Source organism: Salmo trutta, chromosome 4 (assembly GCF_901001165.1).
Source record: "Salmo trutta chromosome 4, fSalTru1.1, whole genome shotgun sequence".
Taxonomy (NCBI): domain Eukaryota; kingdom Metazoa; phylum Chordata; class Actinopteri; order Salmoniformes; family Salmonidae; genus Salmo; species Salmo trutta.
The window spans coordinates 53,983,056-54,010,281 of NC_042960.1; the positions used below are offsets into that span (position 1 = coordinate 53,983,056).

The 27,226-nt window shown below is 46.4% G+C and overlaps 1 protein-coding gene across 1 annotated transcript in view; it reads left to right on the plus strand.

Moving 5' to 3' along the window:
* Positions 1-27,226, plus strand: part of atp8b3 (ATPase phospholipid transporting 8B3) — a 52,042-nt gene that overhangs the window by 10,543 nt on the left and 14,273 nt on the right. The window contains exons 9-25 of the mRNA XM_029751341.1: positions 10,738-10,810; positions 11,118-11,188; positions 11,314-11,405; positions 14,596-14,754; positions 14,880-14,968; positions 15,186-15,379; positions 15,580-15,791; positions 17,719-17,750; positions 17,912-18,068; positions 19,238-19,426; positions 19,741-19,853; positions 20,566-20,730; positions 20,912-21,023; positions 21,103-21,178; positions 21,382-21,505; positions 25,116-25,302; positions 25,433-25,656. Of these exons, the coding sequence (XP_029607201.1) occupies positions 10,738-10,810; positions 11,118-11,188; positions 11,314-11,405; positions 14,596-14,754; positions 14,880-14,968; positions 15,186-15,379; positions 15,580-15,791; positions 17,719-17,750; positions 17,912-18,068; positions 19,238-19,426; positions 19,741-19,853; positions 20,566-20,730; positions 20,912-21,023; positions 21,103-21,178; positions 21,382-21,505; positions 25,116-25,302; positions 25,433-25,656 (2,269 nt within the window). The remainder of the gene's footprint in view (positions 1-10,737; positions 10,811-11,117; positions 11,189-11,313; positions 11,406-14,595; positions 14,755-14,879; positions 14,969-15,185; positions 15,380-15,579; positions 15,792-17,718; positions 17,751-17,911; positions 18,069-19,237; positions 19,427-19,740; positions 19,854-20,565; positions 20,731-20,911; positions 21,024-21,102; positions 21,179-21,381; positions 21,506-25,115; positions 25,303-25,432; positions 25,657-27,226) is intronic.

Sequence of the window (27,226 nt, forward strand, 5' to 3'; positions counted from 1 at the left end):
CTCTCTCCTTCTGTCTCTCTCCTTTCTGTCTCTCTCCCTTCTGTCTCTCTCCCTTCTGTCTCTCTCCTTTCTGTCTCTCTCCCTTCTGTCTCTCTCCCTTCTGTCTCTCTCCCTTCTGACTCTCTCCCTTCTGACTCTCCTCCCTTCTGTCTCTCTCCCTTCTGTCTCTCTCCTTTCTGTCTCTCTCCCTTCTGTCTCTCTCTCCCTTCTGTCTCTCTCCTTTCTGTCTCTCTCCTTTCTGTCTCTCTTCCTTCTGACTCTCTCCTTCTGTCTCTCTCTCTTCTGTCTCTCTCCCTTCTGTCTCTTCCCTTCTGTCTCTTCCCTTCTGCCTCTCTCCCTTCTGTCTCTCTCCCTTCTGTCTCTCTCCTTTCTGTCTCTCTCCCTTCTGTCTCTCTCCCTTCTGTCTCTCTCCCTTCTGTCTCTTCCCTTCTGCCTCTCTCCTTTCTGACTCTCTCCCTTCTGACTCTCTCCCTTCTGTCTCTCTCCTTTCTGTCTCTCTCCCTTCTGTCTCTCTCCTTTCTGTCTCTCTCCCCTTCTGTCTCTTCCCTTCTGCCTCTCTCCCTTCTGTCTCTCTCCCTTCTGTCTCTCTCCTTTCTGTCTCTCTCCCTTCTGTCTCTCTCCTTTCTGACTCTCTCCTTTCTGACTCTCTCCTTTCTGTCTCTCTCCTTTCTGACTCTCTCCTTTCTGTCTCTCTCCCTTCTGTCTCTCTCCTTTCTGACTCTCTCCTTTCTGTCTCTCTCCCTTCCATCTCTCTCCTTTCTGACTCTCTCCCTTCTGTCTCTCTCCTTTCTGTCTCTCTCCCTTCTGTCTCTCTCCTTTCTGACTCTCTCCTTTCTGACTCTCTCCCTTCTGACTCTCCTCCCTTCTGTCTCTCTCACTCCTCCTCCCTTCTGTCTCTCTCCTCCCTTCTGACTCTCTCCCTTCTGACTCTCTCCCTTCTGTCTCTCTCCCTTCTGTCTCTCTCCTTTCTGTCTCTCTCCCTTCTGTCTCTTCCCTTCTGCCTCTCTCCTTTCTGACTCTTTCCCTTCTGACTCTCTCCTTTCTGTCTCTCTCCTTTTTGACTCTCTCCCTTCTGACTCTCTCCCTTCTGTCTCTTCCCTTCTGCCTCTCTCCTTCTGACTCTCTCCCTTCTGACTCTCTCCCTTCTGTCTCTCTCCCTTCTGTCTCTCTCCTTCTGTCTCTCTCGCTTCTGTCTCTTCCCTTCTGCCTCTCTCCTTTCTGTCTCTCTCCCTTCTGTCTCTTCCCTTCTGCCTCTCTCCCTTCTGTCTCTCTCCTTTCTGTCTCTCTCTCTTCTGTCTCTCTCCTTTCTGTCTCTCTCCCTTCTGTCTCTCTCCCTTCTGACTCTCTCCTTTCTGTCTCTCTCCCTTCAATCTCTCTCCTTTCTGACTCTCTCCCTTCTGTCTCTCTCCCTTCTGTCTCTCTCCCTTCTGTCTCTCTCCTTTCTGTCTCTCTCCTTTCTGATTCTCTCCTTTCTGTCTCTCTCCCTTCTGTCTCTCTCCTTTCTGATTCTCTCCTTTCTGTTTCTCTCCCTTCCATCTCTCTCCTTTCTGACTCTCTCCCTTCTGTCTCTCTCCTTTCTGACTCTCTCCCTTCTGTCTCTCTCCTTTCTGTCTCTCTCCCCTTCTGTCTCTCTCCTTTCTGACTCTCTCCCTTCTGTCTCTCTCCTTTCTGTCTCTCTCCCTTCTGTCTCTCTCCTTTCTGTCTCTCTCCCTTCTGTCTCTCTCCTTTCTGTCTCTCTCCTTTCTGTCTCTCTCCCTTCTGCCTCTCTCCCTTCTGTCTCTCTCCCTTCTGCCTCTCTCCCTTCTGTCTCTCTCCTTTCTGTCTCTCTCCCTTCTGTCTCTCTCCCCTTCTGTCTCTCTCCCTTCTGTCTCTCTCCTTTCTGACTCTCTCCTTTCTGTCTCTCTCCCTTATGTCCTCTCTCCCTTCCCTTCTCGTCTCTCTCCCTTCTGTCTCTCTCCCTTCTGTCTTTCTCCCTTCTGTCTCTCTCCCGTCTGTCTCTCTCCCTTCTGTCTCTCTCCTTTCTGACTCTCTCCTTTCTGTCTCTTCTCCCTTCTGTCTCTCTCCCTTCTGTCTCTCTCCCTTCTGACTCTCTCCCTTCTGTCTCTCTCCTCCTTCTGTCTCTCTCCCTTCTGTCTCTCTCCTTTCTGTCTCTCTCCTTTCTGACTCTCTCCCTTCTGTCTCTCTCCCTTCTGTCTCTCTCCTTTCTGTCTCTCTCCTTTCTGACTCTCTCCATTCTGTCTCTCTCCCTTCTGTCTCTCTCCTTCTGTCCTCTCTCCTTTCTGACTCTCTCCCTTCTGTCTCTCTCCTTTCTGTCTCTTTCCTTTCTGTCTCTCTCCCCTTCTGTCTCTCTCCTTCTGTCTCTCTCCTTTCTGTCTCTCTCCTTTCTGACTCTCTCCTTTCGGTCTCTCTCCTTTCTGTCTCTCTCCTTTCTGACTCTCTCCCTTCTGTCTCTCTCCTTTCTGTCTCTCTCCTTTCTGACTCTCTCCTTTCTGACTCTCTCCTTTCTGACTCTCTCCCTTTCTGTCTCTCTCCTTTCTGTCTCTCTCCTTTCTGACTCTCACCATTCTGTTCTCTCTCCCTTCTGTCTCTCTCCTTTCTGTCTCTCTCCTTTCTGACTCTCTCCCTTCTGTCTCTCTCCTTTCTGTCTCTCTCCTTCTGACTCTCTCCCTTCTGTCCTCTCTCCCTTCTGTCTCTCTCCCTTCTGTCTCTTTCCTTTCTGTCTCTCTCCCTTCTGTCTCTGTCCCTTCTGTTCTCTCTCCCTTCTGACTCTCGTCCCTTCTGTGTCTCTCTCCTTTCTGTATCTCTCCCTTTTGTCTCTCTCCTTTCTGTCTCTCTCCTTTCTGACTCTCTCCCCTTCTGTCTCTCTCCCTTCTGTCTCTTTCCTTCTGACTCTCCCTTTCTGACTCTCTCTTTCTGTCTCTCTCCTTTTTCGACTCTCTCCTTTCTCTCTCTCTTTCTGTCTCTCTCCCTTCTGACTCTCTCCCTTCTGTCCTCTCCCTCCCTTCTGACTCTCTCCCTCTGACTCTCTCCCTTCTGTCTCTCCCTCCCCTTCTGTCTCTCCTCCTTCTGTCTCTCTCCCTTCTGACTCTCTCCCTTCTGTCTCTCTCCTTTCTGTCTCTCTCCCTTCTGTCTCTCTCCTTTCTGTCCTCTCTCCTTTTCTGACTCTCTCCCTTCTGTCTCTCACCCTTCTGTCTCTTTCCTTTCTGACTCTCTCCTTTCTGACTCTCTCCTTTCTCTCTCTCTCCTTTTTTCACTCTCTCCTTTCTCTCTCTCCTTTCTGTCTCTCTCCCTTCTGACTCTCTCCCTTCTGTCTCTCTCCCTTCTGACTCTCTCCCTTCTGACTCTCTCCCTTCTGTCCTCTCTCCCTTCTGTCTCTCCCCCCTTCTGTCTCTCTCCTTCCTCCTTCCCTCTCTCCCCCCTTCTGTCTCTCTCCTTCCTCCTTCCCTCTCTCTCCCCTTCTGTCTCTCTCCTTTCTGTCTCTCTCCTTTCTGACTTCTCTCCCCTTCTGTCTCTCACCCCTTCTGTCTCTTTTCCTTTCTGACTCTCTCCTTTCTGACTCTCTCCTTTCTGTCTCTCTCCTTTTTCACTCTCTCCTTTCTCTCTCTCCTTTCTGTCTCTCTCCCTTCTGACTCTCTCCCTTCTGACTCTCTCCCTTCTGTCTCTCTCCCTTCTGTCTCTCTTCCCTTCTGTCTCTCTCCCTTCTGTCTCTCTCCCTTCTGTCTCTCTCCTTTCTGTCTCTCTCCCTTCTGTCTCTTCCCTTCTGCCTCTCTCCCTTTCTGACTCTCTCCCTTCTGGACTCTCTCCCTTCTGTCTCTCCTCCTTTCTGTCTCTCTTCCTTCCGACTCTCTCCTTCTGTCTCTCTCCTTTCTGTCTCTCTCCCTTCTGTCTCTCTCCCTTCTGTCTCTCTCCTTTCTGACTCTCTCCTTTCTGACTCTCTCCCTTCTGTCTCTCTCCCTTCCGTCTCTCTCCCTTCTGTCTCTCCTCCCTTCTGACTCTCTCCCTTCTGTCCTCTCTCCCTTCTGTCTCTCTCCTTTCTGACTCTCTCCTTTCTGTCTCTCTCCCTTCTGTCTCTCTCCCTTCTGTCTCTCTCCCTTCTGTCTCTCTCCCTTCTGACTCTCTCCCTTCTGTCTCTCTCCCTTCTGTCTCTCTCCCTTCTGTCTCTCTCCCTTCTGTCTCTCTCCTTTCTGTCTCTCTCCTTTCTGACTCTCTCCCTTCTGTCTCTCTCCCTTCTGTCTCTCTCCTTTCTGTCTCTCTCCTTTCTGACTCTCTCCCTTCTGTCTCTCTCCCTTCTGTCTCTCTCCTTTCTGACTCTCTCCCTTCTGTCTCTCTCCCTTCTGTCTCTCTCCCTTCTGTCTCTCTCCTTTCTGTCTCTCTCCTTTCTGACTCTCTCCCTTCTGTCTCTCTCCCTTCTGTCTCTCTCCTTTCTGTCTCTCTCCTTTCTGACTCTCTCCTTTCTGTCTCTCTCCTTTCTGTCTCTCTCCTTTCTGACTCTCTCCCTTCTGTCTCTCTCCTTTCTGTCTCTCTCCTTTCTGACTCTCTCCTTTCTGACTCTCTCCTTTCTGACTCTCTCCCTTCTGTCTCTCTCCTTTCTGTCTCTCTCCTTTCTGACTCTCACCATTCTGTCTCTCTCCCTTCTGTCTCTCTCCCTTCTGTCTCTCTCCTTTCTGACTCTCTCCCTTCGGTCTCTCCTTTCTGTCTCTCTCCTTTCTGACTCTCTCCCTTCTGTCTCTCTCCTTCTGTCTCTCTCCCTTCTGTCTCTTTCCTTTCTGTCTCTCTCCCTTCTGTCTCTGTCCCTTCTGTCTCTCTCCCTTCTGACTCTCTCCCTTCTGTCTCTCTCCTTTCTGTATCTCTCCCTTCTGTCTCTCTCCTTTCTGTCTCTCTCCTTTCTGACTCTCTCCCTTCTGTCTCTCTCCCTTCTGTCTCTCTCCCTTCTGTCTCTCTCCTTTCTGTCTCTCTCCTTTCTGACTCTCTCCCTTCTGTCTCTCTCCCTTCTGTCTCTCTCCTTTCTGTCTCTCTCCTTTCTGACTCTCTCCCTTCTGTCTCTCTCCCTTCTGTCTCTCTCCTTTCTGTCTCTCTCTCTTTCTGACTCTCTCCCTTCTGCTCGCTCCCTTCTGTCTCTTTCCTCTCTCTCCTTTCTGTCTCTCTCCTTTCTGTCTCTCTCCCTTCTGCCTCTCTCCCTTCTGTCTCTCTCCTTTCTGTCTCTCTCCTTTCTGACTCTCTCCTTTCTGTCTTTCTCCTTTCTGTCTCTCTCCTTTCTGACCTCTCTCCCTTCTGTCTCTCTTCCTCTTCTGTCTCTCTCCTTTCTGACTCTCTCCTTTCTGACTCTCTCCTTTCTGACTCTCTCCCTTCTGTCTCTCTCCTTTCTGTCTCTCTCCTTTCTGACTCTCACCATTCGGTCTCTCTCCCTTTCTGTCTCTCTCCTTCTGTATCTCTCCTTTCTGACTCTCTCCCTTCTGTCTCTCTCCTTTCTGTCTCTCTCCTTTCTGACTCTCTCCCTTCTGTCTCTCTCCCTTCTGTCTCTCTCCCTTCTGTCTCTTTCCTTTCTGTCTCTCTCCCTTCTGTCTCTGTCCTTTCTGTCTCTCTCCCTTCTGACTGTCTCCCTTCTGTCTCTCTCCTTTCTGTATCTCTCCCTTTTGTCTCTCTCCTTTCTGTCTCTCTCCTTTCTGACTCTCTCCCTTCTGTCTCTCTCCCTTCTGTCTCTTTCCTTTCTGACTCTCTCCTTTCTGACTCTCTCCTTTCTGTCTCTCTCCTTTTTCACTCTCTCCTTTCTCTCTCTCCTTTCTGTCTCTCTCCCTTCTGACTCTCTCCCTTCTGACTCTCTCCCTTCTGACTCTCTCCCTTCTGTCTCTCTCCCTTCTGTCTCTCCTCCTTCTGTCTCTCTCCCTTCTGACTCTCTCCCTTCTGTCTCTCTCCTTTCTGTCTCTCTCCCTTCTGTCTCTCTCCTTTCTGTCACTCTCCTTTCTGACTCTCTCCCTTCTGTCTCTCTCCCTTCTGTCTCTTTCCTTTCTGACTCTCTCCTTTCTGACTCTCTCCTTTCTGTCTCTCTCCTTTTTCACTCTCTCCTTTCTCTCTCTCCTTTCTGTCTCTCTCCCTTCTGACTCTCTCCCTTCTGTCTCTCTCCCTTCTGACTCTCTCCCTTCTGTCTCTCTCCCTTCTGTCTCTCCTCCTTCTGTCTCTCTCCCTTCTGACTCTCTCCCCTTCTGTCTCTCTCCTTTCTGTCTCTCTCCCTTCTGTCTCTCTCCTTTCTGTCTCTCTCCTTTCTGACTCTCTCCCTTCTGTCTCTCTCCCTTCTGTCTCTTTCCTTTCTGACTCTCTCCTTTCTGACTCTCTCCTTTCTGTCTCTCTCCTTTTTCACTCTCTCCTTTCTCTCTCTCCTTTCTGTCTCTCTCCCTTCTGACTCTCTCCCTTCTGACTCTCTCCCTTCTGTCTCTCTCCCTTCTGTCTCTCTCCCTTCTGTCTCTCTCCCTTCTGACTCTCTCCCTTCTGTCTCTCTCCTTTCTGTCTCTCTCCCTTCTGTCTCTTCCCTTCTGCCTCTCTCCTTTCTGACTCTCTCCCTTCTGACTCTCTCCCGTCTGTCTCTCTCCTTTCTGTCTCTCTTCCTTCCGACTCTCTCCTTCTGTCTCTCTCCTTTCTGTCTCTCTCCCTTCTGTCTCTCTCCCTTCTGTCTCTCTCCTTTCTGACTCTCTCCCTTCTGACTCTCTCCCTTCTGTCTCTCTCCCTTCCGTCTCTCTCCCTTCTGTCTCTCTCCCTTCTGACTCTCTCCCTTCTGTCTCTCTCCCTTCTGTCTCTCTCCTTTCTGACTCTCTCCTTTCTGTCTCTCTCCCTTCTGTCTCTCTCCCTTCTGTCTCTCTCCCTTCTGTCTCTCTCCCTTCTGACTCTCTCCCTTCTGTCTCTCTCCCTTCTGTCTCTCTCTCTCTCCTTCTGTCTCTCTCCCTTCTGTCTCTCTCCTTTCTGTCTCTCTCCTTTCTGACTCTCTCCCTTCTGTCTCTCTCCTTTCTGTCTCTCTCCTTTCTGACTCTCTCCCTTCTGTCTCTCTCCCTTCTGTCTCTCTCCTTTCTGTCTCTCTCCTTTCTGACTCTCTCCCTTCTGACTCTCTCCCTTCTGTCTCTCTCCCTTCTGTCTCTCTCCTTTCTGTCTCTCTCCTTTCTGACTCTCTCCCTTCTGTCTCTCTCCCTTCTGTCTCTCTCCTTTCTGTCTCTCTCCTTTCTGACTCTCTCCTTTCTGTCTCTCTCCTTTCTGTCTCTCTCCTTTCTGACTCTCTCCCTTCTGTCTCTCTCCTTTCTGTCTCTCTCCTTTCTGACTCTCTCCTTTCTGACTCTCTCCTTTCTGACTCTCTCCCTTCTGTCTCTCTCCTTTCTGTCTCTCTCCTTTCTGACTCTCACCATTCTGTCTCTCTCCCTTCTGTCTCTCTCCTTTCTGTCTCTCTCCTTTCTGACTCTCTCCCTTCTGTCTCTCTCCTTTCTGTCTCTCTCCTTTCTGACTCTCTCCCTTCTGTCTCTCTCCCTTCTGTCTCTCTCCCTTCTGTCTCTTTCCTTTCTGTCTCTCTCCCTTCTGTCTCTGTCCCTTCTGTCTCTCTCCCTTCTGACTCTCTCCCTTCTGTCTCTCTCCTTTCTGTATCTCTCCCTTCTGTCTCTCTCCTTTCTGTCTCTCTCCTTTCTGACTCTCTCCCTTCTGTCTCTCTCCCTTCTGTCTCTTTCCTTTCTGACTCTCTCCTTTCTGACTCTCTCCTTTCTGTCTCTCTCCTTTTTCACTCTCTCCTTTCTCTCTCTCCTTTCTGTCTCTCTCCCTTCTGACTCTCTCCCTTCTGTCTCTCTCCCTTCTGACTCTCTCCCTTCTGACTCTCTCCCTTCTGTCTCTCTCCCTTCTGTCTCTCCTCCTTCTTTCTCTCTCCCTTCTGACTCTCTCCCTTCTGTCTCTCTCCTTTCTGTCTCTCTCCCTTCTGTCTCTCTCCTTTCTGTCTCTCTCCTTTCTGACTCTCTCCCTTCTGTCTCTCTCCCTTCTGTCTCTTTCCTTTCTGACTCTCTCCTTCTGACTCTCTCCTTTCTGTCTCTCTCCTTTTTCACTCTCTCCTTTCTCTCTCTCCTTTCTGTCTCTCTCCCTTCTGACTCTCTCCCTTCTGTCTCTCTCCCTTCTGACTCTCTCCCTTCTGACTCTCTCCCTTCTGTCTCTCTCCCTTCTGTCTCTCCTCCTTCTGTCTCTCTCCCTTCTGACTCTCTCCCTTCTGTCTCTCTCCTTTCTGTCTCTCTCCCTTCTGTCTCTCTCCTTTCTGTCTCTCTCCTTTCTGACTCTCTCCCTTCTGTCTCTCTCCCTTCTGTCTCTTTCCTTTCTGACTCTCTCCTTTCTGACTCTCTCCTTTCTGTCTCTCTCCTTTTTCACTCTCTCCTTTCTCTCTCTCCTTTCTGTCTCTCTCCCTTCTGACTCTCTCCCTTCTGACTCTCTCCCTTCTGTCTCTCTCCCTTCTGTCTCTCTCCCTTCTGTCTCTCTCCCTTCTGACTCTCTCCCTTCTGTCTCTCTCCTTTCTGTCTCTCTCCCTTCTGCCTCTCTCCTTTCTGACTCTCTCCCTTCTGACTCTCTCCCGTCTGTCTCTCTCCTTTCTGTCTCTCTTCCTTCCGACTCTCTCCTTCTGTCTCTCTCCTTTCTGTCTCTCTCCCTTCTGTCTCTCTCCCTTCTGTCTCTCTCCTTTCTGACTCTCTCCTTTCTGACTCTCTCCCTTCTGTCTCTCTCCCTTCCGTCTCTCTCCCTTCTGACTCTCTCCCTTCTGACTCTCTCCCTTCTGTCTCTCTCCCTTCTGTCTCTCTCCTTTCTGTCTCTCTCCCTTCTGTCTCTCTCCCTTCTGTCTCTCTCCTTTCTGTCTCTCTCCTTTCTGTCTCTCTTCCTTCTGACTCTCTCCTTCTGTCTCTCTCTCTTCTGTCTCTCTCCCTTCTGTCTCTTCCCTTCTGTCTCTTCCCTTCTGCCTCTCTCCCTTCTGTCTCTCTATTTTCTGTCTCTCTCTCTTCTGTCTCTCTCCTTTCTGTCTCTCTCCCTTCTGTCTCTCTCCCTTCTGTCTCTCTCCCTTCTGTCTCTTCCCTTCTGCCTCTCTCCTTTCTGACTCTCTCCCTTCTGACTCTCTCCCTTCTGTCTCTCTCCTTTCTGTCTCTCTTCCTTCTGACTCTCTCCTTCTGTCTCTCTCCTTTCTGTCTCTCTCCCTTCTGTCTCTTCCCTTCTGCCTCTCTCCCTTCTGTCTCTCTCCCTTCTGTCTCTCTCCTTTCTGTCTCTCTCCCTTCTGTCTCTCTCCTTTCTGACTCTTTCCTTTCTGACTCGCTCCCTTCTGTCTCTCTCCTTTCTGACTCTCTCCTTTCTGTCTCTCTCCCTTCTGTCTCTCTCCTTTCTGACTCTCTCCTTTCTGTCTCTCTCCCTTCCATCTCTCTCCTTTCTGACTCTCTCCCTTCTGTCTCTCTCCTTTCTGTCTCTCTCCCTTCTGTCTCTCTCCTTTCTGACTCTCTCCTTTCTGACTCTCTCCCTTCTGACTCTCTCCCTTCTGTCTCTCTCCCTTCTGTCTCTCTCCCTTCTGACTCTCTCCCTTCTGACTCTCTCCCTTCTGTCTCTCTCCCTTCTGTCTCTCTCCTTTCTGTCTCTCTCCCTTCTGTCTCTTCCCTTCTGCCTCTCTCCTTTCTGACTCTTTCCCTTCTGACTCTCTCCTTTCTGTCTCTCTCCTTTTTGACTCTCTCCCTTCTGACTCTCTCCCTTCTGTCTCTCTCCCTTCTGTCTCTCTCCCTTCTGACTCTCTCCCTTCTGACTCTCTCCCTTCTGTCTCTCTCCCTTCTGTCTCTCTCCTTTCTGTCTCTCTCGCTTCTGTCTCTTCCCTTCTGCCTCTCTCCTTTCTGTCTCTCTCCCTTCTGTCTCTTCCCTTCTGCCTCTCTCCCTTCTGTCTCTCTCCTTTCTGTCTCTCTCTCTTCTGTCTCTCTCCTTTCTGTCTCTCTCCCTTCTGTCTCTCTCCCTTCTGACTCTCTCCTTTCTGTCTCTCTCCCTTCAATCTCTCTCCTTTCTGACTCTCTCCCTTCTGTCTCTCTCCCTTCTGTCTCTCTCCCTTCTGTCTCTCTCCTTTCTGTCTCTCTCCTTTCTGATTCTCTCCTTTCTGTCTCTCTCCCTTCTGTCTCTCTCCTTTCTGATTCTCTCCTTTCTGTTTCTCTCCCTTCCATCTCTCTCCTTTCTGACTCTCTCCCTTCTGTCTCTCTCCTTTCTGACTCTCTCCCTTCTGTCTCTCTCCTTTCTGTCTCTCTCCCTTCTGTCTCTCTCCTTTCTGACTCTCTCCCTTCTGTCTCTCTCCTTTCTGTCTCTCTCCCTTCTGTCTCTCTCCTTTCTGTCTCTCTCCCTTCTGTCTCTCTCCTTTCTGTCTCTCTCCTTTCTGTCTCTCTCCCTTCTGTCTCTCTCCTTTCTGACTCTCTCCCTTCTGTCTCTCTCCTTTCTGTCTCTCTCCTTCTGTCTCTCTCCTTTCTGTCTCTCTCCTTTCTGATTCTCTCCTTTCTGTCTCTCTCCCTTCTGTCTCTCTCCTTTCTGTCTCTCTCCCTTCTGTCTCTTCCCTTCTGTCTCTTCCCTTCTGCCTCTCTCCTTTCTGACTCTCTCCCTTCTGACTCTCTCCCTTCTGTCTCTCTCCTTTCTGTCTCTCTTCCTTCTTACTCTCTCCTTTCTGACTCTCTCCTTTCTGTCTCTCTCCCTTCTTTCTCTCTACCTTCTGTCTCTCTCCACTCCACATCTCAGTTTCAGCCCATCCCAGTGGAAGGATGTGTGTGTGGGAGATGTGTTGCGGATTCACAAAGACCAGATCATCCCGGTGAGTTTCCATGCCTAGGCTTTAGCTTCAGCTGATTCAGTACCACCTGCAGGTTTGCATAGAGTCAAATTCAAATGTGTTTATTCGTCATATACACATGCTATACATGGAGAACACAGTGCAATTAAATGCTTACTTGCAGGTTTACCTCTCGACAGTCAACAACAATAGAAAAAGTAAATATGTAAAGAAAGGGTACTAAAAAAGTGAGAGAGTCCAAAGCGGTTCCCTAGCCCTGACTGTCTGATCTCCCCTCTCCCTATGTGCTTCTCTCTATAGACATCTTCTCCTTCTGTATCCCTCGTAGGCAGATCTACTGCTCCTCTGCAGCTCGGAGCCACACAGCCTGTGCTACGTAGAGACAGCTGACATTGATGGGTAGGGGACAGAAACATCCATATACTGACAATGTACTCTTGTCTATACTGTACACTGAACCAGATATGACCTGTTTATTTTAAGCTGAGGGTTATGAAGCCTGACCGTGGTCCCTGTCTTTGCAGAGAGACCAATCTAAAGTACCGGCAGGCCCTGGACGCCACCCACACAGGGATGACCTCTGACCCCACAGAACAGACCCTGGCTGCCTTCGATGGTAGGCACCACCTGAGCCAAAGCATTAGGAGAGTTAGGAAAAAATGCAAAGCGTATGCAAAATAGGGTGAGCTCATAACTGAAGCAGACCCTATCTGCCTTCAATAGTAGTCACCGACCTGACTCAGAGCATTAGGAAGTAAAGGGAATTAGGAAAAAATGCAAAGTGTATAAAAATTAGGGTGAACTCATAATAACAATATGTCAGTGTCAGGTTGCATTTGACATTTTAGTCATTTAGCAGATGCTCTTATCCAGAGCGACTTACAGTTAGTGTGTTCATCTTAAAATAGCTACAGTGAGGGAAAAAAGTATTTGATCCCCTGCTGATTTTGTACGTTTGCCCACTGACAAAGAAACGATCAGTCTATAATTTTAATGGTAGGTTTATTTGAACAGTGAGAGACAGAATAACAACCAAAAAATCCAGAAAAACGCATGTCAAAAATGTTAGAAATTGATTTGCATTTTAATGAGGGAAATAAGTATTTGACCCCCTCTCAATCAGAAAGATTTCTGGCTCCCAGGTGGGGGTGAAGTGCGAGTGTTAATTTACGAAAGGCAATTTAGTTATTTAAGATGGGGAATCTCTATGCTGTTTTAGCTTCAGGTTCCACCATTGGGGTGCCAGGACAGAGAAGAGCTTTGACTGGGCCGAGCGGGAGCTGGCCTCCTGTAGGTGTGGGAGGGCTAAAAGACCAGAGGTGGCAGAATCGAGTACTTGTGTTCGGGTGTAGGGTTTGGGCACAGCCTGAAGGCGGTTCATCTTGCTGGCAAGTACCATGGTCTTGTCGTGAATGCGAGCTTTGACTGGAAGCCAATGGAGTGTGCGGAGGAGCGGGGTGACATGTGAGAACTTGGGAAGGTTGAACATCAGGCGGGGTGCAGCATTCTGGATAAGTTGCAGGGGTTTGATGGCGCAAGCAGGGAGCCCAGCCAACAGTGAGTTGCAGTAGTCCAGACGGGAGATGACAAGTGCCTGGATTAGGACCTGCACCACTTCCTGTGTGAGGTAGGGTCGTACTCTACGGATGTTGTAGAGCTTGAACCTGCAGGAGCGAATCACTGCTTTGATGTTTGCAGAGAATGACAGGCTGTTGTCCAGGGTCATGCCAGGGTTCTTTGCACTCTGGGTGGGGGACACCGTGGAGTTGTGAACCGGGATCGCTGGCGTAACACAGTTTCCCATTTTTAGACTGCTGGCTGGTGGCAATTATGTAATTACTTGTTCAGTCATTAAAGTTTAAAATTCAAACACTGGAGATTGTAAAATGTATTTTCGATGCAACAGCATACTAATCAGCTACCAATTAATTTTTTTGCATATACAACTGTCCTTTATAGCCTACCTGAACCTGCATGATGTGAGCCGTTGTCGCACTCGCTCCCAGCTTGGAAAGTGCTTAAAAACAATCTATTAATGCCAAATAATAGTCAGTCCACCCTAAAAACACAAGCTTATTGTGGATTGTTTCGTTATGCAGTGTACTGTCTATAGCTATGTAGGCCTACAGTATTTAGCTGCTATTTAGAAACTTTTTATAAAAATGACAAATCAAATAGCCTAACAATGAGGAAAAAAGTTATCGAGTATAAATTCAGTCACTATTTATCGTTGAACTCAGTGGGTTTTATCTGGCCTACACAAATGGGCTGCAATATTTAAGGGAAATGAAATCAAATCAAATCTAACTTCAGAGACTCCTCTGGTCTCCTGAAGTCCTCCTTTTTTGTGTGCAAATGTTTTAATTAGGCCTCTAGGTCCAGGTTGCGGGCCAGATTGATTTCTATACTGAGTATTGCCAACCCATACAGTCTTTCCTGAGACATTGTGCATTATATGTCCATTGTGCAGCACATCATTTGAAATGAATGATATTGCAACCACACAACTCAAACACCAGTTCACCAGTAGGCCTATAAAAAAGTCAAGCCCTCAAGAACTGTTTTCCACTAAAGATTATAATCTGTTTGCATTTGACAATTTATTGGCTGTCCACAATCCAGACGACCTATTGGCTGTCCTCTGAGCTTCCTATACAGTTAATCTCTTTCCATGACGTGTTCAGGCTGGTAATTAAGGAGAATGAGAGTCTCAATTAAAGATGTTGCAGAAGTTCTGTAATATGATTCACTACTCCCTTCTGCCAAGTTTCCCTGATGTTGCTATGGCAACATAGAGCCTCAGTGACACAGAGGAGAGCAGTCTCAGTTGAATGACCCGTCTTGAAGGCTGACTGGTTAGGGGCAGGAAGATAGTTCTGAGAGAGATAGAGAGAGAGTTGGTCAGAGACGGCACGCTCAAGTGTTTTGGAAAGAAAAGAAAGAAGGGATACCGGTTTGTAGTTTTTGACACCAGAGGGGTTGAGTGTTGGTTTCTTGAGGAGGGGAGTGACTCTGGCCATTTTGAAGTGAGGAATAGGAGAGGGAACTGAGGAATAGGAGAGGGAACTGAGGAATAGGAGAGGGAACTGAGGAATAGGAGAGGGAAGTGAGGAATAGGAGAGGGAAGTGAGGAATAGGAGAGGGAAGTGAGGAATAGGAGAGGGAAGTGAGGAATAGGAGAGGGACGTGAGGAATAGGAGAGGGACGTGAGGAATAGGAGAGGGAAGTGAGGAATAGGTCTCCAGAGATGGTCTGGAGCAGGGAGGAAGGGATGGGGTCGAGTTGGCAGGTTGTCGGTAGAAAGGGGCTTTAGCAGCAGATACAGAGGAAGAGAAGGTAGAGAGGAGGGAGTGAAAGGATGATAGGTCCTCTGGAAGTTTTGTTTTCCGCTCAGCTGCCCGCAGCCCTTTTCTGTAGACTCGCACTGTCACTGAGCCACAGAGCAGGAGGGGAGGGCCGACCGGGAGGAAAGGGGACGGTGCGAGTCATAGGATGTGGAAAGGGAGGAGAGTAGGGTCAAACAGGCAGAATTAGGAGACAGGAGGGAGTAGGATTTAGCAGAAGGCAGAGACGATAGGATAGAATAGGAGAGAGTAGTGGGAGAGAGAGAGCGAAGATTGCGATGGCACATGACCATATGGGTAGGGGCTGAGTGGGTAGGGTTGGAGGAGAGGGTTTACAAATGTAAACAGACTTTTCTTTCTCTTTATTCCTCCATCATTCTCTCTCTGCCTCCCTTTCTCTCTTTCTCCCTCTTTTCCTCTTATTCGCTCCCCACCCCATCTCTCCCTCTCTCCCTCTTTCAGGCATTGTGTTGTGTGAGGAGCCCAACAGCCATCTGTACACCTTCCGGGGGGAGCTCCACTGGAGAGGAGAGCGCCACCCTCTGGACAGTGAACACATCCTGCTGAGAGGAACAGTACTTCGAAACACAGACACAGCCTTTGGCATGGCCATATACACTGGTACTCAGCACACATACATAGCCCCTGCTTCAATACTTTATGTACCCTCTCTTTCCCCCTAACAGATCAATGACAAGGACTATGAAATTGAATGTGTAAATAACCCAGATCTTCCTGTCCCTCAGGCTCAGATAGTAAAATCCTTCGTAACGTTGGTCGGCTCAGAGTCAAGATGACTCAGATGGAGAAGGTCCTGAACAAAGTTGTCTTTGGGGTGAGTGATAACGACCAGGAGAGGATGATGAAGTAAAGCAGTGTGAGAGTTATGGAGATAGATGCTTTTATCTGTTCATTTATATAACTATTTTGTCTTGACTCATTTTATTATGATAAAGGATCCAACTTTTTTTTATGTGTGTGCTTTTTTTAAAGAGTGATTTTGTGTTAATGTATGTGTTCAGATACATGTATGTGTGTGTCTGGGATCTCAGATAGTGTTGTTCCTACTGCTGATGGCTCTACTGCTGGCTGTGGGCTCGGGAGTGTTTCAGGGGCGTGTGTCCTCCCAAATAGAGGTTCTGTCTGCCTTAATGAGGGGCAACACGCCCATCTACACAGCCTTCCTCACCTACTGGAGCTATGTGATCTTGCTCAGCCCTGCCATGCCCATGTCTCTCTACATCACGTGAGTAACACCACCAGGGTTGGTGTCAGTTCTATTTGAATTCATTCAATTCCAATACGAGAAATCGAAAAGTGGAATCAGCTCTTCCAATCCTATTGTACTGTACACGGCATACTTATTCAGCAGTCTATGAATCTCTATTGAAATGTATTTGTCGGTCACACATCTAGTATTGAGTCTGTTTGTGTCTCTGTGTGCAGGTTTGAGATGATCCACGTGCTGCACAGCCTGTTTATAGGCTGGGATGTAGAGATGCGAGGAGGGGTGGAGAGGACCATCCCTGCCCAGGCCCGGAACACCTCTCTGAATGAGGAACTGGGTCAGGTGGGATATCTGTTGAGTGACAAGACAGGCACCCTCACCCAGAACCGCCTGCTCTTCAGACAGTGCTGCATTGCAGGGGACGTCTATGGTAAGAATGGCCCATGAGCTGGAAACAACAACCCTCTGTCTGTGTGTGTTAGATTTGGTTTCACCACTAAACATACAAGGGCCTGGAGTACCTTGTGTTATTGTGCAGCGGGTTCTCAGTCTGCTCCCCGGTTCGGAAAGACATTGACAGAACTCCCTTTTGTTTGCATCTGACTAAAGACCAAGACTACATTTGTATGCGTGTCAGACTCAGGGTTTGAGTTACAGGGCTGTCTGGAAGTACTGGGCACTATAACAAAAAGTAACCGCCCCGCCCCCCTGGATCCCTTTTCCCCAGAGCTGAAGATCCAAATCAAGTTCTGCGCATGTGTTTCTTTGCCTCTACTTTACGAACACATTTTTGTGGTCACCCTCCTTTCACATTTCTCACTGTCAATCGTGAATGCTAATTCTTCAAGTTTAACCGGTAAGACGTTTACGCAGCATCTGCATACCAACCATTTGATCTCAATCAGTTTAATAGAGATATGCATTTAGATCATATTGAGTTATTCAGTGTTGTTTCGAAGTAGCCTACAATCTTGTTGTGAAGGATGTACAATGACCTCTACACCAGGCGGTGTCAGAGGAAGTCCCTAAAAATTGTCAAAGACCCCAGCCACCCCAGTCATAGACTGTTCTCTCTACTACCGCATGGCAAGCGGTACCGGAGTGCCAAGTCTAGGACAAAAAGGCTTCTCAACAGTTTTTACCCACAAGCCATAAGACTCCTGAACAGGTAATAAAATGGTTACCCGGACTATTTGCATTGTGTGCCCCCCCAACCCCTCTTTTTACGCTGCTGCTACTCTCTGTTTATCAGATATGCATAGTCACTTTAACTATACATCCATGTACATACTACCTCAATTGGGCCGACCAACCAGTGCTCCCACACAGTGGCTAACCGGGCTATCTGCATTGTGTCCCGCCACCCACCACCGGCCAACCCCTCTTTTACACTACTGCTACTTTCTGTTCATCATATATGCATAGTCACTTTAACCATATCTACATGTACATACTTCCTCAATCAGCCTGACTAACCGGTGTCTGTATGTAGCCTCGCTACTTTTATAGCCTTGCTACTGTATATAGCCTGTCTTTTTACTGTTGTTTTGTTTCTTTACCTACTTATTGTTCACCTAATACCTTTTTTGCACTATTGGTTAGAGCCTGTAAGTAAGCATTTCACTGTAAGGTCTACACCTGTTGTATTCGGCGCACGTGACAAATAAACTTTGATTTGATTTTAGAGCAGATGGTGTTAACAAACTGTAGCATAGCCTACCTGTGTTTTAGTTGAAATCAAAGCATATGTTTTGCCTAGTGGCTCACGCTGTAGAGTTTGGAAAAATCTGATTTGAGAGAAAAATGTGACCATTCGCACAATCATGAAATCATGAAATGAGGTGGTGTTTTTGTCTTACAGTAACATTATATTTTGCTATTATATTCGGTTCTGTTATGTAGAATACTATCATTATCTGATCTTGCAGACTTTGATTCAACTTTGATCAAACTTTATTAAACCAGCACCATTCACCAGAGTAGCCTGGCCTCTACGAGTAAAGCAGAGACTGTTTGTAAAGTAGAGAATCCTGAAGCTTCAGGACCTTTAGCTGTCGGGAAAGAGGGGTCCAGATAAGTCGTATCCGCAGCCATTCTGGTAACAAATCAGGGCACCCTCGTAAGTGCTAAAATATTCATATGGACATGCCCATAAGTGTTACATTTTGAATGTTGGTCCAGCCCTCTAGAGTCTAGGTGTAATCTGAAATTTGTCTGGAATCACATTCCCCATCTGCCCACTGTCTACTACTACTATCGGTGTGGTAGTTAGAATATGCTTACTGTCAGTCTAAAGGTCCCCCCTCTCCCCACTCTATCTGAAAATGTCTTCATTTCTACTTTTTCCTTTTTTTCAGGTGATGTGTCAATCAGTGCAGAGGAATCACAGGTAATGATCCAGATTTAGATGTACCATATCATTGTAGAGGAAAACATTCACGTTATGTGGTTAATTCAGTTTATTTGCACATTGTCAAATCAGTCATGAAGTAGTAAACGAACAAAAGAACATAACTTCCATGTCTCTGCCCCACCTTTGCCTCCCCCCAGACATTAGACCTGAGCTGGAACCCGTTCTCCTGTGGGGGTCTGTATCTGTCTGACCAGCGGCTGGTGGACAAGTTGAGGGGGCAGCAGTGCACACTGAGCAGACAGTTCTTCACCACGCTGGCACTCTGCCACACCGTCATGACCGAATGGAAGAACGGTGAGGGCAAACAAGTCATTATTGTGTAATTCATATTTTACCATGTAAGTTCGTAAATTGAACTAGGTAAATACTTGGTGTTTTCTGTACAGTAAAATAAAATTGTACTAAACCCTCTCAAGAAGTAGGAAAACACATCTCAGCATGATACAACAATACAGCTGGGCGATTCCATGCCAGTGTAGGCCGAAAATATTTTTGGTATCTCAGATTGTTCTTGCAATTCTCACATAGAAAATTCATTGGGAGGAAGGATGTTTGACATGCTTTTTACATTTGTATCACAAACCATTTTGAAAGTGAATGTTGACATTTTAGGCCCTTTCTAGACCTGTACATGCATCCTGTACGACCCTATGATCAGTGAACCCTACCGTACAGACAACAACTGGGTGGCATTATACTCTTTGTAGTGTTCTCCAGAATATGGAGTTTGTCATGATTCTGAAATACATATTTTCAAAGTAATTTATTCAACATTAAAAACAATATCTCAAAAGAACCCTTTTTGATTTAGTTTATTTTAAGACATTGTTTAGAACAATATACTCTACAAGTACATCACATTTCCAGAGTGGGGTCTCTGCTAATTCTGAAGGTATGATACATTTTATGAGCAAGACAGTGACGGGAAAATGGATTCAAATGGAACATTATATTGACCTATAATGTCAATTTATATGTATAAAATGGGTCATTAAAAGTAGCCCACTCTGGAAATTTTACTTGTTTGAAGAGTATATTGTTCCAAGAAATATGTAAAAAAAAAAGAAAAAAAAGAAGCTATATCCAAAAGGGTTATTTTGAGGCATTCATATTCATAATTCTGTGTTGAATAAATGAATGTGAAAAATAGTATTTCAGAATCTAGACATACTCCATATTTGAGAGAGCACTATAAGGAGGATAAAGACACCAAGATGTTGTCTGTATCGTGTATGGTTCACAGATCATAGGGTCTGACAAGAGCCATATATAGGTCTAAAAGGGCCTAAAATTGCCACTTTCGTGATTTTCATGTAAAAAGTATGCCGGACATCCTTCCTCCTAATAAAGCTACTATGTGAGAATTGCCAGAAGAATCTGAGATGCCAAAGCTATATTTGTGCTATGCTGGCTTGGAATTGCCCAGATACTGTTACAGTTCTGTTGCGTGATGTTTGTCCCAGGGGGCCCGGTGTACCAGGCTGCGTCCCCAGACGAAGAGGCCCTGGTGGGGGCAGCCAGGGAGCTGGGCTGGGTCTTCCTCTCCAGGACCAGGGACTCTCTGACAGTCAGTGAGCTGGGCCTCAAACGCCACTACCAGCTCCTCACTCTGCTGGACTTCACCAGCCAGAGGCGACGCATGTCTGTACTGGGTAAGACTGACATTACTATCTGGCCATGTTAGAAAGGATGAATGTACGACCCTAACCTTGAGCTTACCCGTAAAAAATATATCCTAATGATATACTTTCTCAAAAGATCTGACAGAATTTCCTCTTTTGTATGTTCTAACATGGCTATCTAGTGACTACCTGAGTGAGACTGGATGCATCTGCCCCACAGCTCCCTATCCTGGACCCTTTCCCTTTCTCTCCCTTCATCTGTCTATCCCCCAGTCTCTCATCTTGATGTATTCTCCTGACATGTATAAATGTGTTCTGTCCTCTGATGTATGTTGTGTGTGCAGTACGGGAGCCAGAGGGAGGGCTGAAGTTATACTGTAAAGGTGCTGACATAGTGATCCTGGAGAGACTACAAAAAGACTGTCCACATCTGGAAAGCACTGAGAGAGCCTTAGATGTAACGCACACACACGCACGCACACGCACACATGCACACACGCACACACACACACACACACACACACACACACACACACACACACACACAGGGGCGGCAGGTAGCCTAGTGGTTAGAGTGCTGGACTAGTAACCAAAAGGTTGCTAGATCAAATCCCTGAGCTGACAAGGTAAAACTCTGTCGTTCTGCCCCTGAACAAGGCAGTTAACCCACTGTTCCTAGGCCATCATTGTAAATAAGAATTTGTTCTTAACTGACTTGCCTAGTTCGATAAAATAAAAACACTTCACATTTACATGTAGCTACACACTGTTTATTATCTCTGCATAGTCACTTTACCCCTACCAACATGTACAAATGACCTCGACTAACCTGTACCCCGCACATTGACTCGGTACAGGTACCCCCTGTATATAGCCTTATTATCGTTATTTTTTTGTGTTACTTTTTATTTCATTTTTTACTTTAGCTTATTTAGTAAATATTTTCTTAACTCTATTTCTTGAACTGCATTGTTGGTTAAGGCCTTGTAAGTAAGCATTTTACTGTACGGTCTACACTTGTTGTATTCGGCGCATGTGACAGCTACAATTAGATTTGATAATAAGCAGAGCAAGTAGATCTCATGCAGCATCTCATGCAGCATCTCATGCAGCATCTCATCCAGCATCTCATCCAGCATCTCATCCAGTATATTCCCGTCCTCCTCCAGCTGTTTGCCCAGTCCTGTCTGAGGACTCTGTGCATAGCTGAGCGTACTGTATCTGAGGCCAAATGGGAGGAGTGGAGCAAAACCATGGCCCAGGCTGCCATGGCAACCCGTAACCGTGATGACATGCTGGAACAGCTGCATGACGACATGGAGAGAGATCTAAAGGTATCCTCATAATCAGGGCACTGCATTACAGTATGTTTACCATACAATGACATTTGAGGAGAATTCCTATGCTCCAAAGGATGAAGCCCATCAAGGAAACTCATGAACGCTTTATATAAATGCAACGTGATCCAATGTCATAGTGATAAAATCTCTGTACATCCTGGATCCTGTTGTGCAGCTTCTGGGGGTGACAGCTATAGAGGACCGGCTGCAGGACGAGGTCCCTGAGACCATCTCCATGCTCAGACAGGCTGGACTCAAAGTCTGGGTGCTGACCGGGGACAAGAAAGGTAACTACTGCTCCCCGCTGTCTGTCTGTCTCTGTCTGTTGGTCTTTCACTCCTTTTTTCTCTCTCTTTCTCTCTGCAGAGACAGCGGTGAACATAGGGTATGCCTGCAGACTTCTGGATCCTGATACCAGACTACTAGAAGGGGATGAACTGAGGTCAAACATATTTACACACAGACATACACACAGACGAAAACACACAGCCACACAAAGCCACACATTCCCGCACACACACACACACACACACACACACACGGACAAACACACAGACACACATGGACACACACACACACACACATACACACACACACATTGACGATACTTTTCCAATACATCTATTTTTCTGTATCCTCCCACAGGCAGCTCCTCCAATCTCCTGATCCAGAGATTACTTTCTCCAAGGGCAAAGAGACAGAGCTGTGGTGTGTGGACAGGGAGAGGGCTGGGGAGAAATCAGCACTGGTCCTCACCGGCCCTGAACTGGTAAACATACACTACCGGTCAAAAGTTTACAAAACCGACTCAGTCAACAGTTTATCTTTCTTCATTTTTTAGCACATTTGGAATTATGTAGTAAGCAAACAAGTGTTAAACAAATCTTTGCCTTGATGACAGCTTTGCACACTCTTGGCATTCTCTCAACCAGCTTCATGAGGAATGCTTTTCCAACTCTTGAAGGAGTTCCCACATATGCTAAGCGCCTGTTGGCTGCTTTTCCTTCACTCTGCGCTCCAACTCATCTCAAACCATCTCAGTTTGGTTGAGGTCAAGTGACTGTGGAGGCCAGGTCATCTGATGCAGCACTCCATCACTCTCCTTGGTCAAATAGCCCTTACACAGCCTGGAGGTGTGTTGGGTCATTGTCCTGTTGAAAAAGAAATTGTAGTCCCACTAGGCACAAACCAAATGGGATGGCATATCGCTGCAGAATGCTGTGGTATCCAAGCTGGTTAAGTGTGCCTTGAATTCTAAAAAATCACTGACAGTGTCACCAGCAAAGCACCCGCACACCATCACACCTCCTCCTCCATAATTCACGGTGGGAACCACACATACAGGAGATCATCCATTCACCTACTCTGCGTCTCACAAAGAGACGGCGGTTGGAACCAAAAATCTACAATTTGCACTCCTGACCAAAGGACAAATTTCCACCGGTCTAATGTTCATTGCTCGTGTTTCTTGGCCCAAGCAAGTCTCTTCTTCTTATTGGTGTCTTTTAGGAGTGGTTTCTTTGCAGCAATTTGACCATGAAGGCCTGATTCACACAGTCTCCTCTGAACAGTTGATGTTGAGATGTGTCTGTTACTTGAACTCTGTAAAGTATTTATTTGGGCTGCAATTTCTGAGGCTGTAACTCTAATGAACTTATCATCTGCAGCAGAGGTAACTCTGGGTCTTCCATTCCTGTGGCGGACCTCATAAGAGCCAGTTTCATCATGGTTCTTGATGGTTTTTGCGACTGCACTTGAAGAAACTTTAAAAGTTCTTGAAATTTTCCGTATTGACTGACCTTCATGTCTTAAAGTAATGATGGACTGTCGTTTCTCTTTGCTTATTTCAGCTGTTCTTGCCATAATATGGACTTGGTCTTTTGCCAAATAGGGCTATCTTCTGTATCCCCCCACCTTGTCACAACACAACTGATGGGCTCAAACGCATTAAGAAGGAAAGAAATTCCACAAATTAACTTTTAACCTCTCTTGGGTATGTGGGACGTGACCGTCCCACCTGCGGGACACACTATTCAACAGCCAGTGAAATAGCAGAGCGCCAAATTCAAAACAATGAAAATCTCATAATTGAAATTTCTCAAACATAGAATTATTATACACCATTTTAAAGATATCTCCTTAATCTAAGCACAGTGTCCAATTTCAAAAAGGCTTTACTGCGAAAGCATAATATTAGATTATGTTAAGACAGCACGTAAACAAGAAAAACCACACAGCCATTTTCCAAGCAAGGAGAGGCTTCACAAAAACCAGAAATACAGCTAAAATTAATCACTAACCTTTGATGATCTTCATCAGATGGCACTCATAGGACTTCATGTTACACAATACATGTATGTTTTGCTCGATCAAGTTCATATTTATATCCAAAAACCCCATTTTACATTGGCGTGTAATGTTCAGAAATGTTTTGCCTCCCAAAACTTGCGGTGAATGAGAACATCAATTTACAGAAATACTCATCATAAACGTTGATAAAATATAGAACAGTTATTGAAAGAATTATAGATACACCTCTTCTTAATGCAACCGCTGTGTCAGATTTCAAAAAAGCTTCGCGGAGAAAGCACACTTTGCAATAATCTGAGTACGGCGCTCAGAGAACAACAACCGCCATTATAGAAAGGCGCCATGTTGGAGTCAAAAAAAGTCAGAAATAGTGTTATAAATATTCACTTACCTTTGATGATCTTCATCGGAATGCACTCCCAGGGATCCCAATTCCACCATAAATGTTCGTTTTGTTTCGATAATGTCCATATTAATATCCAAATACCTCCGTTTTGTTCGCACGTTCAGACGAGTTATCCAAATGCGCCATGCTCGCGCATTTTGTTGAGACGAAAAGTCCAAAAAGTTATACTACAGTTTGTAGAAACATGTCAAACGATGTATAGCATCAATATTTAGGATCATACATCTTCGATAATATTCCAACCGGACAAATCCTTTGTCTTCAGAAAGGAAAAAGAAAGCACCTCGTGCTGACGGCCACGCGCATGAATGATCTAATGGCACTCAGCCAGACACCTGGTTGAAATGACTGTCATTCCCTTCCAGGTCACAGTAGAAGCCTGTAACAACGTTCTAAAGACTGTTGACATCTAGTGGAAGCCGTAGGAACTGCAAAATGACCCCCAAGTCACTGTAGTTTGAATAGGGAATTAATTTTTAAAAAACTACAAGCCTCAGATTTTCAACTTCCTGGTTGGATTTTCTCAAGGTTCTGCCTGCCATATGAGTTCTGTTATACTCACAGACATCATTCAAACAGTTTTAGACACTTCAGAGTGTTTGTTATCCAAATCTACTAATAATATGCATATCCTACATTCTGGGTCTGGGTAGCAGGCAGTTTACTACGGGTACACTTTTCATCCGGACGTCAAAATACTGCCCCTATCCTAGAGAAGTTATTAATTAAGAAGGCACACCTGTTAATTGAAATGCATTCCAGGTGACTACCTCATGAAGCTGGTTGAGAGAATGTCATGAGTTTACAAAGCTGTCATCAAGGCAAACGGTGGCTATTTGAAGAATCTCAAATAGACAATATATTTTCAATTGTTTAACAGTTTTTTTGTTTACTACATGATTCCATATGTGTTATTTCATAGTTTTGATGTCTTCATTATTATTCTACAATATAGAAAATAGCAAAAATAAAGAAAAACCCTTGAATGAGTAGGTGTTCTTATCACCTTTTAAGGAATGATCCAGGTGCAGACAGTGTTGAAGAAACAAAAGTTTATTCTTTAAACAGGGGCAGGCAAACAACAGGTCAAGGCTGGCAGGGGTCAATAATCCAGAGAGGGTGTAAGGCACCGGAACAGCAGGAAGGCTCAGGATCAGGTCAGGCAGAGGTCGGTAATCCAGAGTAGTGGGTCAAAGGTACAGGACAACAGGCAGGCTCAGGGTCAGGGCAGGCAGAACGGACAGAACCGGGAAACTAGAAAACAGGAGCAAGGAACAAGCGGGAGCAGGGAAACAAAACGCTGGTAGGTTCTACGAACAAAATGAACTGGCAACAGACAAACAGAGAACACAAGTATAAATACACAGGGGATACTGGGGAAGATGGGGGTGGAGACAAGCACAAAGACAGGTGAAACAGATCACGCCGTGACAGTTCTAAGACTTTGGACTGGTAGTAAAGTTGTTAATGCTAATACGCTCCTTTTTAATAAGACCATAAGACTGAAAACCTTATAGCTTAGTGATTATCCATAATTCTGTATCATTTATTTGCTCTGAGTCTAGTAAACACTACCTTTATCTAAAGGCTGCCTTATCTTGTTGTTTATTCAGAAAACCATCGCACAAAAGGTTAATAGTGTTCATGGTTTGACCCTTCTCAGGCGGAGTTTGATGCCAGGCCAGAGTGGGGTGCTAGGTTCATGTCCCTGGCAGGGCTGTGCCAGTCAGTGCTCTGTTGCCGTGTGACTCCCAGCCAGAAGGCTGACGTGGTCACACTCGTTAGGAAAAACACCGCCTCCATCACCATGGCAATAGGTGACGGTGCCAACGACGTGAACATGATCAAGAGTGAGTGTGATGGACAAAAAGGTTGACTGTGAAATTATGTTATGATTTCTGTTCAAAGACAGGGTGTATTTAACATGTTCTCTCTCTCTCTCTCTCTCTCTCTCTCTCTCTCCCCTCCTCCCTCATGTAGCGGCTCATATAGGGGTAGGTTTGGCTGGGGTAGAGGGGGGTCAGGCAGTTCAGAATGCTGACTATGCCCTGGCCAAATTCAGTTTCCTACAGAGACTCCTATTGGTCCACGGACGCTGGTCGTACCGCCGAATTGCTGTCTTTCTGCGTTACTTCCTGTACAAAACCTGCAGCTTCGCTTTGGTGCACATTTGGTTCGGCTTCTTCAACGGCTTCAGTGCCCAGGTTAGATGGCAACACTGGTCACATTGGTTTAGCACCAGAATCATTCATATAATGCTAATGGTTTACGGGGGAGGGGGTTCTGGGTGGGGAACGACCAATGGGTGGGTTTCCTTGTGGGTCCTGTTTTTGTTTCACATCCATGGGCTTATTAACACTAAAGATAACAATTCCATCAATAATAATGCATTTGTTTTTTTATGGCAACGCTACCCATTATTTATTTTCATTTGAAAGGCCTGAATATTGCTATCAAATGTTACAGCTGTCTTGATATCCTAGCAATGAACCAGTGGTGGAAAGAGTATACAATTGTCACACTTGACTTAAAGTAAAGATACCATAATAAAAAATGACTCAAGTAAAAGTATTAGTCACCCAGTAAAATACTACTTGAGTAAAAGTCTAAAAGTATTTGGTTTTAAATATACTTAAGTATCAAAAGTAAATGTAATTGCTAAAATATTCTTAAGTATCAAAAGTAAAAGTATAAATAATTTCAAATTCCTTATATTAAGCAAACTACACAGCACTATTTTCTTGTTTTTTTAGTTTACGGCTAGCAAGGAGCACACTCCAACACTCAGACATAATTTACAAACGAAGCATGTGTGTTTAGTGAGTCCGCCAGATCAGAGGTAGTAGGGATGACCAGGGATGTGTGTGAATTGGACCATTTTCCTGTCCTGCTAAGCATTCAATGTAAGTACTTTTGGGTGTGAAGGGAAATGCATGGAGTAAAAAGTACATTATTTTCTTTACATTTACATTTAAGTCATTTAGCAGACGCTCTTATCCAGAGCGACTTACAAATTGGTGCATTCACCTTATGATATCCAGTGGAACAACCACTTTACAATAGTGCATCTAAATCTTTTAAGGGGGGGGGGGGGGTTAGAAGGATTACTTTATCCTATCCCAGATATTCCTTAAAGAGGTGGGGTTTCAGGTGTCTCCGGAAGGTGGTGATTGACTCCGCTGTCCTGGCGTCGTGAGGGAGCTTGTTCCACCATTGGGGTGCCAGAGCAGCGAAGAGTTTTGACTGGGCTGAGCGGGAACTGTGCTTCCTCAGAGGTAGGGAGGCGAGCAGGCCAGAGGTGGATGAACGCAGTGCCCTTGTTTGGGTGTAGGGCCTGATCAGAGCCTGAAGGTACGGAGGTGCCGTTCCCCTCACAGCTCCGTAGGCAAGCACCATGGTCTTGTAGCGATTGCGAGCTTCAACTGGAAGCCAGTGGAGAGAGCGGAGGAGCGGGGTGACGTGAGAGAACTTGGGAAGGTTGAACACCAGACGGGCTGCGGCGTTCTGGATGAGTTGTAGGGGTTTAATGGCACAGGCAGGGAGCCCAGCCAACAGCGAGTTGCAGTAATCCAGACGGGAGATGACAAGTGCCTGGATTAGGACCTGCGCCGCTTCCTGTGTGAGGCAGGGTCGTACTCTGCGAATGTTGTAGAGCATGAACCTACAGGATCGGGTCACCGCCTTGATGTTAGTGGAGAACGACAGGGTGTTGTCCAGGATCACGCCGAGGTTCTTAGCACTCTGGGAGGAGGACACAAGGGAGTTGTCAACCGT